General features: G+C 37.9%; 1 protein-coding gene across 1 annotated transcript in view; it reads right to left on the bottom strand.

Moving 5' to 3' along the window:
- Positions 1 to 15,278, bottom strand: part of LOC124776746 (dynein axonemal heavy chain 7-like) — an 881,127-nt gene that overhangs the window by 80,747 nt on the left and 785,102 nt on the right. The window contains 1 exon segment of the mRNA XM_047251871.1: positions 14,624 to 14,790. Within this exon segment, the coding sequence (XP_047107827.1) occupies positions 14,624 to 14,790 (167 nt within the window).

Genomic DNA, 15,278 nt, shown 5'->3' with positions numbered 1-15,278 from the left:
CCATCTATCATCCAAGTGTACATATCTGATAGCTCAACTTGGCAACTCTCTTGTCAAGCTCTTACTTAAGCATTGTGACATTGATGCCCTTTGTGCCAGCAACAACAAGCTCCATCAGCTGGTTGTGAACACTTCCAATAACCTGACACATGCACATCATGATTACGGTTGATGCTCTTCCCACTGTGATACAGCCTGCTGCAACTTCAGTCAATGACACACTCACTGTCATTCCACAGAACTGACACGTCTGTGACTCCTCTCGTATCAGTGTAGCATGTGATGCCACCGTCATTTCTTCAAGCCTCATGGCTATTTCAAATGTACCTGTCGTAGGTTAATGGCCACTGACAGCCCTCCTGTCCATTACAAGGCAGGGTGCCTGACATCTAACAAACTGAACTGTGCTAAGGCTGCTGTGCAATAACTATTAGATGTGCGTATAGTCCACCCCTATTTTAGTAAAAGCTCTTTGCCTATCCATCTGGTCCCTAAAAAACATGGTACCTACAAATTATACAGAGACTACTGCAAACTGAACATGACCACATTAATTGACAATTATCCCATTAGAAACATCCAAGACTTTGCGCAAGACTTGGTGCATGGTGCACGTGAGTTCAGCATCATAGACTGCTGCAAGGCTTACCATCAAATCACTATGAACACTGATGACACCCCAAAAATGGCCATCATTACACTATTTGGCCTATTTGAATAATGTTTTAAGCCTTTCACACCTTATGGATTGAAAAATGCTGCCCAAACCTGGCATCCCTTCATTGTGTCTCTAGTTTTCCCACTGCCATTCTGCTATGCATCTCTGGACAACATCTTTATCTTTTCCTCTTTCAACAAAAAACACAAGAAACTCCTACTGCAAGTGTTACAAGTTCTCATGGACAATGATGTCAAATTTAATCTTGATAAAACTCAACTTCACCTTATAGCATCACCTTCATTTGTCATGAAGTTACCACTGAGGGCACCTGCCTGACTTCTGACCATGTCACCTTCATCTCCGGCCTACCGCTACCTGAAACGTACCATGGCCCACCGCTACCTGAAACCTACCATGATCATCACAAATTTCTGGGTATAATAAACTTTTTCTGACCCCATGTAGACCATGACACTTTATTTAAAGCCCTTCTCATGGATGCTTTAGCAGATAAGAACACATCTGGATCAAATATGGTAAACTATTATGATGCTATGCTACAAGATTTTGAAAATCTCAAGGCTCTGCTCTCCAATGCTGTCACACTCCTGCACCACATCACTGATGCACACATCCCTATTACCAAGGACACTAGGGACTCAATCACATCTAGTCCTAGTACTGTTCATTCCTCCAAAAGACAACTTAGGCATACACTATTTGCCACTCTGTATTATCCTGGTCTTGTCTTGAATGTATTAATCAGCTACTTTGGCAAGCCACCTGTGAAATGATACATCATGTATGACCTGCTATCTAAACACTGTTCAGCCTTTTATATCAGCGTGACTACCACTAAGTTATCAGTTAGGATGAATGGACACAGGCAGAGGGTGTATACTGGCAACACACAATATCTGGTTGCAGAGCATGCTCTACAACATGACAGTCATGACCTCAGTGCCTGTTTCACCCCATGCTGATGGATTCTTCCCACCAGACACAAGTTTCTCACAACTGTGCAGGTGGGAACTGTTGCTGTCTGGCATTAATTTACGTGGATCTCTTTGGTCTCAGCATTTCTTCACAGTTTGTATTCCTTCTCCCTTCTACTTTTCTACATCTTTCATTTTCTGTCCTATCTATTTTTACAATCCCCCTCCCACCTCTATCACATACAATGCACTTAGCTTTTCACTCTTCATGCAAAATGTTTTAGCAGTAATCTCTGTCTTGCATATTACCCCATATTCCACCTTCAAGTTCTCACATTTCCAAATCTTGTCTAGTGCAGTCTCTAACAATCAGTCTTTCCTACTCATCCTGTCCAGTAAGTCTCCCCTGATCCAGGGTTCTGGGAAGCTTTTCTGAACTCTACCCCTTTTCCTAAATGTTGACAATCATTTTCCTACATCCCTCTTCCTTCCCCTTCAACCTTACTACCAGAAGTAGGAGCTACAGGCTCCAAAAGCTTGCATCATGTAATACCTTTTACATATGTGCATTCTCCCTTCACTGCCTGCTGAGTAGATGTTTTATCTATATAGTTCAGAATGGAGTGAGGTATTCAGATTGGATTAAACTAGATGTACTTTTTGTTGCCCACAGAAGTTCATCACAATAACAGCAGATTGATCCTTCACTTGATGGCTCATGAAAACTCATGAAAGTCTCTGTATCAGATGAAATGCACGTATGTATTGGCTCAAAGATTTGTTGTTTTTCTGCTGTCATTTAGACTTACAGACAAGATCAAATGGCATAATAGAAACATGCCAATCTCATACATTCACTGTAGCAACAGGGACAAAATGCCTCATACTGTATGTGAAAATATATTAATACAAAACAGTTGCTCACACTTTTTTTTGGGGGTGGGTGGTGGGGGGTGGGGGGTGGGAGGGGGGATGCCTAAAAGAAATTTTAATGATGTGACAAGAATAAACAAAATTAATGTTGAGACCAATTACATATGATGAATGCAAAACTACTTTTGTTGTTGCCAAAGATACATTGATGATGAATTCTTTAATTTTGAGCCAATATTTCATAATTTTCAAAGAGTATTACCCAGTTTAGGGTAATTCCATGTCAAGTAAACAAGGGTTTACTACTCACCCATCTTCAACAACTGTAATTTTGTGTAGGTACTAGAACACTTTTGTAGGGACTTGAAATGTATGTTTTTGTGTGTGTGTGTGTGTGTGTGTGTGTGTGTGTGTGTGTGTGTGTGTGTGTGTGTGTGTGTGTGTGTGGAGGGGGGGGGGGGGGTTTGCCTTGCCACACCAGTGTTCCTGAACTAGTCCTGCAAGTTCCCATCCAAACACAACATTTTACACAGAATACAGAAATAACACAGATAAAAATGAAGATTAGACAGCAATTCACACGGCAAAACCTCTTAATTCACAAAGAAGTTTCCTCACAATGAAGCTTCCCAATACTTTATTTTAACAAGGAACAGATAGTGAGTAAAAGGGGCTGAAACCATAATTATTTGTCAGGGAATTTTTTGCCCACTTGTCACAGAATCAATTAATTATAAACTTTCCTACAAGTGTTTACTCTCTGTTGTTGATCTCTAATATTAACAAAAATGATAAATGTATCAAATTTTTTTATCTTTACACTGTGTATCTTAAAGGTGATACCTTAAAGATGAGCAGTCTGCCCTGAGATAATGGAGTTGGTGGTTGTGTGTGCATGAGGTGTGCTTGCTTGTGTATGTGAATGGTGTGTGTGTGTGTGTGTGTGTGTGTGTGTGTGTGTGTGTGTGTTTCTTTACTGATGAAGGCTGTGGCTGAAAGCTCTGTGTAAATGTCTTTTAAGTACGCCAGTCCACAACTTAACATGTCTTCTTTATGGTAAGTAGCACTCTGTCTTTTCCTACATTGTTGATATACTGCAGGTTTTATAATTCTTAACATAGCTGAAAATAATCTTTTACAAATGCTTATTTTCATTTTTCTCATTTTTGTGCCATTTAAGATGCAAAAATCTGTATCAAATTCTTGGTTTTTCCAATACATAAAACATGGTTTCTCTCTCTCTTTTTAAATTAGTGTCCAATAAAATTTCTGTTCCCCATTCAAAAAGGTGTGTCAGGCATTGTCAACTTACAGATTCAATGTTGTATTAAAATACACTAAACAATGAATTCAGGACTCCATGGCAGATTACTGTTGTGCATTAGCGTGGCTTGAAACTTGTCACATTTACATCAGCAGTTAATTTCTGATATGATAAAAAGAAGACTGATTAAATCTTTCCACCTTTGAAATGTTAATTTCTCTGTATGCCATTTAATTACATACAAAGTCAGTAAACCCCTAAAAACTGTAAAAGAATTTTCTTCAGTAAAACAACAACTCCTTAAACAGCAATGTTGTTCCTGCTTTGAAGAAGATGCTCAGATGTATTTTGATCATGTACCACAACATTTACACAGAAATTTTACAATGATCATGTTGAAACCCTTTTGTCACATGGATCATGTAACACAAACACAATTTAAATGACTGCTCAGCAAACATACAAAAAAAATTCTGATAAAAAAAATTCTGGCCAAAAACACTGCTCATCATGCAGAAAAAACTTTTTCACAAAGAAGACTCTACCACATAAATCAGATGTAATGAATATTTGGGAAGGCATCAGAACAAGCTTATCAACTGTTGGGAGATAAGCACTGAAATTATAAAAATTAGTCCCAGGGAAAAATGGCTATGAAGAATGAAATATGTACCAGGCAGAAGATGTAGTTTATGTAACGAAAAATGTAAATGTTCATTTGTTCAAAATCACAAATCTCTGAAAGTTCTTCACCGATTGCTTTTAAATTCTGTCACAGTGCAACATTTGGATATTCGTGTTTTTATATACATATTGGAGTGCCATGTAGACACACACACACACACACACACACACACACACACACAACACACAACAAATAAAAGTGTCAGTTACAAAGAATATAAAGGACAAGCAAGCCGAAAGGGATATCAAACTACAGTTGAACACCAAGAAAAGAGCAGCCCTACAGTCTTCCGAATTCTCTACTCCATTTCAAGAAGAGGAAACTAAAGCTGCAATCAAAAGTATGAAACGTGGAAAAGCAGCTGGATATGATGGAATATACCCAGAATTCCTGGCTCACTGTGGACCAGCTACAGTAAAATGGTTGACCAACTTCCTTTCAAACATCCTGCAAACTGGAAACATCCCACATCTGATGAAGAAATCAAAAATATTAGCCATACTGAAACCAAATAAAGATCCCACAAAAGTGGAAAACTATCGTCCAATAGCACTCTTAAGTATCACTTATAAACTCCTTGAGCGTCTGATCTACAACAGAATCTGTGAAACAATCAACCATCATATTCCTATCGAGCAAGCAGGATTTAGACCTGGGAGAAGTTGTAACGATCAGGTACTATCTCTCACTACGCACATTGAAAATGGGTATGAGAAGAAATCAGTAAGTGTGGCTGCCTTTTTGGATATATCTGCTGCCTATGACACTGTCTGGCGAGAAGGACTCCTTTTAAAATTTGTGAGTGTTATCCCATGTCGTAAACTCACGGCCTTACTCAACAATATGCTAAGCAATAGGTACTTTCAGATCTACTCAGATAATGATAGGAGCAGAATGTTTAAACTAAATGACGGCTTACCTCAAGGGTCTGTTCTGGCTCCCCTCCTTTTCAATTTGTATACACACGACTTACCAGAAACATCTTCAAGGAAATTCATATATGCTGATGATATTTGTCTGGTGACTCAGTGCTCCAACTTTGCTGATGCTGAAACTATTCTATCCACTGATCTGGAAGCCTTAGACAAATATTTCAAGAAATGGTGCCTCCACCTAAATCCTCAGAAAACAGTTATATCTGCATTCCACCTACGTAACAGACAGTCAAATTACAAACCAGAAGTTGTATTCAGAGACCAAGTGTTGCCATACTGTAGTACACCAAAGTACCTGGGATTAACACTAGATAGAACTCTGTCTTTCAAGCAGCATTTATCAAATGTGGCTGCTAAAGTTAAAACTAGAAATAATATTCTTCAGAAGCTTGTTGGTACATCATGGGGAGCCAATACTAACGTCCTGAGATCTACAGCATTAGCTCTGTCATATTCTGTTGCTGAATATTGCTGCCCAACCTGGATCAACAGTGTTCACACTAAGAAGATAGACGTGCAACTCAATCAGGCAATGCGATTAATCACAGGATGTATTCGGAGCACAAACACGCTGTGGCTGCCGGTTCTAAGCAATATCCCACCTCCAGCCCTAAGAAGATCAGAAGCTCTCCTAAAGACGTGGAAAAACATTCAGCAGAACCCCCAGCTCCCCATCCATCAAGATATTGTACAAGGAACACACCAACGCTTGAAATCGAGGAAACCACCATGGCGCACAGCACTCGACCTTGAAGGATCTGCTTTCAACATTAACAGTTCATGGAAACTCCAGTGGGATCAGTCTTCAGTAGCCAATAAACATCTAGTCGAGGACCCTTCCAAGCAGACGCAAGGATTTGATCTTCCAAGGCGTCAGTGGAGGATCATTAACCGCATTCGAACTGGACAAGGCAGATGTGGCTATCTACTGCACAAATGGGGATGGGTTGGCTCTGCAAATTGTGACTGTGGTGCCCCCTCACAGACGATTCATCACATTGTTGCTGACTGCCCTCATCGTACTTTCAGAGGAACTTTAATGGACATTCATCGTACATCGGATGAAGCAGTCAAGTGGATTGAAGAACTAGACATAGAGCTGTAAAATTGTACGAACTTGTGATTGTACATTTTAGTCCTGAAAATATTGTATATAAATGTAAATCAATATACACATCATACGATAAATAATAATATAAATAAATATATTTATATACCATATGGCTTACAGCAGATACATAAAAACAGGTGTGTATTAAAATGCAACAAAATGTCAAAATTCCAACGGAATCAGTGAAGAAGTTTCAGAGATTTAAGACTTTGAATAAAAAATACATGGTTTTTGCTAACAACTTATTCCCCAGCCTCTGTAGACCAACACAAATATATAAAGAAAATAAACTTGCATACTACTCTATTTCTACACATGCTGCAATGTGTGTTCTTCCATATCATAAACAAGAAAATTTTAAAATTCACACACAGAAGAGAAAAAAGTCCGGAAACTGGGAATTCTGTGAGCTGGTAATGAAACAAATAGTGTTATTTTGTGTAACAATATAAGATGACCCAATATAAAATACAGTAAATACCAAACATGTAATGAGATTCCATGTAAAATGCAGGCAAACAATTAAGGAGAGACTTTGTTTCAAACATGGTTTCAGACTGCATTTAAAGTGGAATTGTTGGAAGTATTGTCACGGAGTTGGGAAGTATTGTCATGGAGTTGGGGAACAAAATGCTGAAATTTTACATTCAAAACACCGCAAAATACAGAGGTGAATCACTAATTGAAAATCAACTTAAAAAAATAATTTAATGAATTTTAACTTTTTTGCACCACCATAGCAACAGTCAAGTCTTGTGGTGTAGACACAAGCCAGTCGTGCCAGGTCATGCACGCTGTACGGTGAACTTTCCCCCCTGCCCTGTATTTCTCTGTCCATGCTTTCGCACTTGCAGTTTAATCACAATAATAAGACTTTATAACTTATTTTCTGTTTTTTCATGTACAGTAATGTTTAATTTATGTTACATTTCAGTACATTACATTATGGCAACATCACTGCACAGATGTTACATTTCAAAAATTCTTCTGCATATGATAAATCTTGAAACAGAGCAAGGCGTGTAGTGTTGTAGTGCATTCTTTACAACACAACTAAGTGAGGAGCTAAACACATCAATACAAAACTGAAACAAGGTGGAATTCATTAGTGCATCAGAATCTGAAACAACACTTTGAAACTAAATGCAATAGCCGTCTGGTGACTACTGCTAACTACAGTACTCCAGCACAGTCACTGGATGCCGCTTAGGTCAAACTTTCATAGAAGTCAAGTGTAGTGAAGCAGAGAAATAACAGGAGAGGAGGAACTGCTACAGCAGTCCACTGACTGAGTAGCACGGGTCACTCTTGACCTCAGAAGCAGTTCACTGGCTGAGTGGCACAGTCCATCCCAACTTCTACAGAAGCTCACTGGTGTGAAAGAGATAAATGTTATGTTACAAATATAAGTTAAAAGTTAAGTGGATGAATAAATTAATAAAAAAACAGGTGTCAGAAAGAGTAAATGAGGAATTGTGTGTATGGAAAACCTGAAGATGTACAGGAACTGGAAGAAGCAGTAGTGTCCAAAAACAATATGCATATAAATGTGATTCACATTGCTGTTGAGCAAAAATAAAACTTGTAAAATTTCTTAAATATATACAGGTTGGAAAAACATTGTGTCACAAAATTTTAACCATGGATAGCTGATGCCAGTAGGAACCAAAATTACTAACGATGAGTAAGTTGACAAGGCACCATTTTTAAACTGTGGAAACTTGGTGCTATGTGCTCCAATTGGCCATGGGATTGCCCTGTTGCCATTTGCCAGTTGACAAGCAGCACTATGGTTGTCAGTTCACACATACAAACATCCCTCACCCTGTCACTGCCCCAACGTGATATGCACATGTGTCGAATATGTTCAGGCCATGCATTGTCCAGAGCATCCAGCAACAGGGCAATCCCTCAGCCAATCGGAGGGTGTGGCGCCAAGTTCCCATAGCTTAAAAATGGTGCAATGTTGACGTACACAACATTAGTAATTTTGGTTCCTACTGGCATCAGCTATCCAGAGTTAAAATTTCGCGATACAATTTTTTTCCAACCTGCATAATGTCTAGATTAGATTAGATTAATACTAGTTCCATGGATCATGAATACGATATTTCGTAATGATGTGGAACGAGTCGAATTTTCCAATACATGACATAATTAGGTTAATATAACAACATACTTAAGTTAATATAACAACTTTATTTTTTTGTGTTTTTTTGTTTTTCTTTATTTTTTATTTTTTTTTATTTTTTTAATATTTTTGTTTCGGTTTCTTTTTCTTTTTTTTTCTTAATTTATATCTAAAAATTCCTCTATGGAGTAGAAGGAGTTGTCATTCAGAAATTCTTTTAATTTCTTCTTAAATACTTGTTGGTTATCTGTCAGACTTTTGATACTATTTGGTAAGTGACCAAAGACTTTAGTGCCAGTATAATTCACCCCTTTCTGTGCCAAAGTTAGATTTAATCTTGAATAGTGAAGATCGTCCTTTCTCCTAGTATTGTAGTTATGCACACTGCTATTACTTTTGAATTGGGTTTGGTTGTTAACAACAAATTTCATAAGAGAGTATATATACTGAGAAGCTACTGTGAATATCCCTAGATCCTTAAATAAATGTCTGCAGGATGATCTTGGGTGGACTCCAGCTATTATTCTGATTACACGCTTTTGTGCAATAAATACTTTTTTCCTCGGTGATGAATTACCCCAAAATATGATGCCATATGAAAGCAATGGGTGAAAATAGGCGTAGTAAGATAATTTACTAAGATGTTTATCACCAAAATTTGCAATGACCCTTATTGCATAAGTAGCTGAACTCAAACGTTTCAGCAGATCATCAATGTGTTTCTTCCAATTTAATCTCTCATCAATAGACATACCTAAAAATTTGGAATATTCTACCTTAGCTATATGCTTCTGATTAAGGTCTATATTTATTAATGGCGTCATACCATTCACTGTACGGAACTGTATGTACTGTGTCTTATCAAAATTCAGTGAGAGTCCGTTTACAAGGAACCACTTAGTAATTTTCTGAAAGACAGCATTGACAGTTTCATCAGTTAATTCTTGTTTCTCAGGTGTGATTACTATACTTGTATCATCAGCGAAGAGAACAAACTTTGCCTCTTCATGAATATAGAATGGCAAGTCATTAATATATAATAAGAACAACAAAGGACCCAAGACTGACCCTTGTGGAACCCCATTCTTGATAGTTCCCCAGTTTGAGGAATGTGCTGATCTTTGCATGTTACGAGAACTACTTATTTCAACTTTCTGCACTCTTCCAGTTAGGTATGAATTAAACCATTTGTGCACTGTCCCACTCATGCCACAATACTTGAGCTTGTCTAGCAGAATTTCATGATTTACACAATCAAAAGCCTTTGAGAGATCACAAAAAATCCCAATGGGTGGTGTTCGGTTATTCAGATCATTCAAAATTTGACTGGTGAAAGCATATATGGCATTTTCTGTTGAAAAACCTTTCTGGAAACCAAACTGACATTTTGTTAGTACTTCATTTTTACAGATATGTGAAGCTACTCTTGAATACATTACTTTCTCAAAAATTTTGGATAAAGCTGTTAGAAGGGAGATTGGACGGTAATTGTTGACATCAGATCTATCCCCCTTTTTATGCAAAGGTATAACAATAGCATATTTCAGTCTATCAGGGAAAATGCCCTGTTCCAGAGAGCTATTACACAGGTGGCTGAGAATCTTACTTATCTGTTGAGAACAAGCTTTTAGTATTTTGCTGGAAATGCCATCAATTCCATGTGAGTTTTTGCTTTTAAGCAAGTTTATTATTTTCCTACTTTCAGAGGGAGAAGTGGGTGAGATTTCAATTGTATCAAATTGCATAGGTATGGCCTCTTCCATTAACAGCCTAGCATCTTCTAATGAACACCTGGATCCTACTATATCCACAACATTTAGAAAATGATTATTAAAAATATTTTCAACTTCTGACTTTTTGTTCGTAAAGTTTTCATTCAATTTGATGGTAATACTGTCTTCCTCTGCTCTTGGTTGACCTGTTTCTCTTTTAATAATATTCCAAATTGTTTTAATTTTATTATCAGAGTTGCTGATTTCAGACATGATACACATACTCCTGGATTTTTTAATAACTTTTCTTAATATAACACAGTAGTTTTTATAATTTTTGATAGTTTCTGGGTCACTACTCTTTCTTGCTGTCAGATACATTTCCCTTTTCCGGTTACAAGATATTTTTATACCCTTAGTAAGCCATGGTTTGTTACAAGGTTTCTTACGAGTATGTTTAACTATTTTCTTGGGGAAGCAGTTTTCAAATGCATTTACAAAAATGTCATGAAATAAATTATATTTTAAATTGGCATCAGGTTCACGGTACACCTCATCCCAGTCTAACTGCTGTAGGCTTTCCCTGAAATTTGCAATTGTTAAATCGTTGACTGAACGTACTACTTTGGAGGACTGTTTAGTATTGCTGAATGGAGCTATGTCATATATTGTAACTAGCTGTGCACCATGATCAGAAAGACCATTCTCAACAGGCTGAGCATTTATCTGGTTAAACTTATCTTGGTCTATAAAGAAGTTATCTATCAGTGAGCTGCTATCCTTTACCACCCGAGTAGGAAAATCAATAACGGGTGTCAAATTGAAAGAACCGAGTAATACTTCAAGGTCATTTTTCCTATTACCCTCTTTCAGAGAATCTACATTGAAGTCCCCACAAATAATAATTTGCTTCCCCCTGTCTGACAGATAGCACAACAAGGAGTCCAAATTTTTCAGAAATAGATGAAAATTTCCTGATGGGGACCTATATACAGTTACAATTATAAATGTGCCTTTATTTAATTTAAGCTCACAGGCACATGCTTCTATATGTTTCTCTACACAAAACTTTTTTGTTTCTATACTTTTTGCACAATGATAACTTTTGACATATATGGCAACTCCTCCTTTCTCCATATTTTCTCTCATTACATGTGCAGAGAGCTTATAACCACTTACACTTACCTTATCCATATCAGTAACAATGTGATGCTCAGACAGGCATAGTATATCTATTTCATTCTCAGCTTCTAAATCTTCTAAACAAACCAGAAGCTCATCTACTTTATTCTTTAAACTCCCAATATTTTGATGAAATATACTTACATTATTTTTAATTATACTTTTATGAGAACCTTTCCTTATTCTAACATTTGCAGTACTCTCCTGTCTGAGTTTCTCATTGTGCTTAGGCCTAGTTCCTATGCCAGTGGTCACATGGTGTTCAGAGAGGCAGATTATGTCAACTGGGTTGGGTGACTTTAATTCATCAATGCACTTACCTAGGACTGAGATACAACTTGGTGGAGATAAAATTTCTGGTGATTGGTGAAAATTTATAATTGATAGCTGTGATTGGTGATCCAATGTGCTAGAATTGTGCTGTTTAATTTCTTTCCTAAACTGAAGATTTGTTTCAATCCTGACCTCTCGTAGAACTTGACATCTTTCTGTCTTACCTATCCTAAAAAAGGTGCTGCTCCAACACCTGTAACCACTGGTATTTTACCATTTATGGCAGTGCCTCCCCCCCTTAAATTTCGTGCTATTACCCCAGCCAGTTTCCCCTTCCCTTTCCTGTTGAGATGTAGGCCGTGCCTGGTATAGTCCCACCTACTGAGATAATCAACAGGAACCACACCAATATGAGCCCCCGCACCTGACCCAAGCAGCCGTTCCAACTCCAAATTAACTCTCCCAACAGAAGAGTTCAAATGAGGTCGGTCATGGCGTCTCAGGACAGATACAAATTCAACATCGGTGTGTCTCGATGCTGACGCAATCTTTACCAGGTCACATTCTATACTGTACCCAGGGTCTCTGTCGATGCTGTTCCCTGGCCCTCCCACAATAACCACAGTGTCTTCCCTGGTAAATCCTTTACAGAGTGAACCTAAATCCTCTGTCACCTGATCCAGACTAGCACTTGGTTTGAAAAAATTTGTGACCTGGTATTCTGGTCCTAATTCCTCCTGCAGAAGTTGGCCTACACCTCTGGCATGAGAACTGCCTAACAACAAAACTTTCTTCCTTTTCGATGACTTTCCTACATTCTTTTTCAATTTCCTATTGAAAGTTTGTTGTGTCCTGTCTACACCTACCTCTGCTTGAGGCTCATCAGTTTCTAACTGAAGCAACAGGTCAAACTTATTTTTGACATTCACCACAAAACTGTCAGACTTAGTTCTAGGCCTGTTCCTTCTGCTACCTGTTGCCACTTCCCACCTCTCTTTGCCCTTCTCCCTCCTTAACCTGTCCAGATCTTCCCTAGCCTGATCTAGCTCAGCCTGAAGGGCTGCAATTTTCCCCTCCTGTTCCACTATCTTCCTATCTCTGCTGCAAATCCTACATAACCACTGATGAGCCTGATCCACTTTCCCAACACCCACGCCACTGCAGTCCCCCCAGTGAAAAAAACTACTGCATCCATCACACCAAACCCCGGAACTAACAATTCTACGGCAAGTCAGGCACTTCTCACTCATGGCAAAAATAATACTTTAGTTAGAATAAATCAATTAAATTACCGAAAATCAAAAAAGACGTTACAAGAATTAAGCCTATTCACAAATGTATATAAGCAAGTTTCTGATTTAAAATTCCGCTGTTTTTCTGAGATCTGTATTAAAACAACGAAGGTATACGCTATTTATTATATATTTCACTCGATGGAATGAAAAAAAGGACAATTAAACGAGATACTTTAACTTTGATTCTCCAAAAACGTTACGAGAATTAGGCCTATAAACAAATGTGTATTAAAACAATGAAGTTATACGCTATTTACGGTAGTTTACTTATTTGTTACCGAGAAAGTAGTTAAATTACCGTGAAACAAGAAACAAACACGTTTACAAAATTTAAGCCTAAGCGCGACTTCGCGAAGTTACGATCTTTTCGTGTTTTCTGAAAAAATACGCAAAGAAAAGTCAAACCTTTAACGGCAAGACTAAACGATACACTAATGCACGTATTTAATTTGTTGTCAGCGTTAAACTAAATTATATTCCTGTCTAAATCACTGATGGCACGCCGCAATTGTTATTGCTACTTCGTGGCGGGGAGTGCATAACTGCTTGTGTAACTCAGTAGTTACCTTGTCAGACTGCCACATGGAGGACATGAGATCAATTTCCTGTACTGCTGGGGATTTTTCCTTGGTAGAAGGACTGGAATGTGGTGCATTTAGCTTCATGAGGTCACCTAAAGCGCTATGTGAATGAAAAGTATATAATAACTTTTGTTCCTGCTGTATATGTTCCCAGCTAGTTATCAAGCAATGTAAACAGAACTTTGGTTACTCTTGTTTAAGAACAATCAGTACAAGATGGAATAACTTAGGATGAAGTTTTAGAAAAAGGTACTAAGTGGTAGATGAAATTGAAGAAATCACACAAATTTTTCCTTAGTTACCATGGTGAGTCACATGATGATATATGTGCAAATAAATGTAACCTCCAATCATTTGCAGCATTCTCCAATACTTCAAGTTACATAATGGTGACAGTATGTTGCTGAAATACATCTTTTCTTCCATTTTATTTGATAGGGAAACAGGAGCCTCTCAGAGACTTAACTCTTGTGTGTGTGTGTGTGTGTGTGTGTGTGTGTGTGTGTGTGGGTGAGTGGGTGGGTGGATGGGTGGGGTGTTGGGGTGGGGGTGGCAGGGGGGGAGGGGGAGAGTGAGTGAGTGAGTGAGAGAGAGAGAGAGAGAGAGAGAGAGAGAGAGAGAGAGAGAGAGAGAGAGAGAGAGAAAGTGTGTGTGTACATATGTGTGCATGTGTTCAATTGTTCATACGAACCATACCACTGTTTAGGAAGTTGTATTATACACTGTTAACAAATGTGACTGGGAAGCACTGAAAATCGCAATACATTTAAGGAAAAGTAATTTAAAGATGATACATTCTGTTGTTTGCTTTGCCATCTATAGAAAATACAAAACATATTTTCTTACTGTGTGAACTACAGCTCAGAACAAAAATATGAGGATGTTATTTCACTCTTCATTTCTTCCATAAGAATCAATTTGAAGTTGAATGAGGATCCTCACATTTCTACTTATGAGATTTAATTATAATGTTTACTATAATTACCTGGGTTAGGAGCATGCTGCTGAGGAGAAGATCAGTCTCCTGTTGATCTTTCATAATATCTGCATTTTCATTCATTCCAAAAACTTCTGGGTGTGTAATTAGAGGTAAGGACCGTGTATAGTTTAAATATGCTTCATAGGTTGTTTCTTTTGGAGCATAGTATTTTCCTGTACAAAATTGCAACAGTAAATGTTTGTCAACAGCATGGGAAATCAACTGCTTAATACAGTATGTAAAAATGATTATTTGTGAACATAATAATAATAACAATAATAGTAGCAACACAACAAGTCAGTTCCCTACTGACTATCTTGCAAGAGACCAAGATGCTGACCTACACAACACTGTAGTGACAGTAATTTGGCACTGTCTTACTCTGACTGCTGAATGAAGGGTAACTAGCTTTGCAACATGTGATCAGAAGCAGCTTGTGAGCAACACAACATTTCATTTAAGAGCAGAAAAAAATCTTTCATAACTGCCTCTTCCTTCTGTAGGAACGAATTTCCTCTGTGTGCAAATAACAAATAATTCCACAAGCTAGGAATAGAATTTTTCATCGGTGATACTTGGAATTTCACCTCCTGAAGGTAAGTGACAGCCAGTCAGTCTGTCTCATATTTTACAGTTCTCTCGGGTGAAATTTCCTTTAGAT

The sequence above is a fragment of the Schistocerca piceifrons genome, chromosome 2 (genome assembly GCF_021461385.2).
Source record: "Schistocerca piceifrons isolate TAMUIC-IGC-003096 chromosome 2, iqSchPice1.1, whole genome shotgun sequence".
Classification (NCBI taxonomy): domain Eukaryota; kingdom Metazoa; phylum Arthropoda; class Insecta; order Orthoptera; family Acrididae; genus Schistocerca; species Schistocerca piceifrons.
This window is presented reverse-complemented; position numbering and strand designations above follow the sequence as displayed.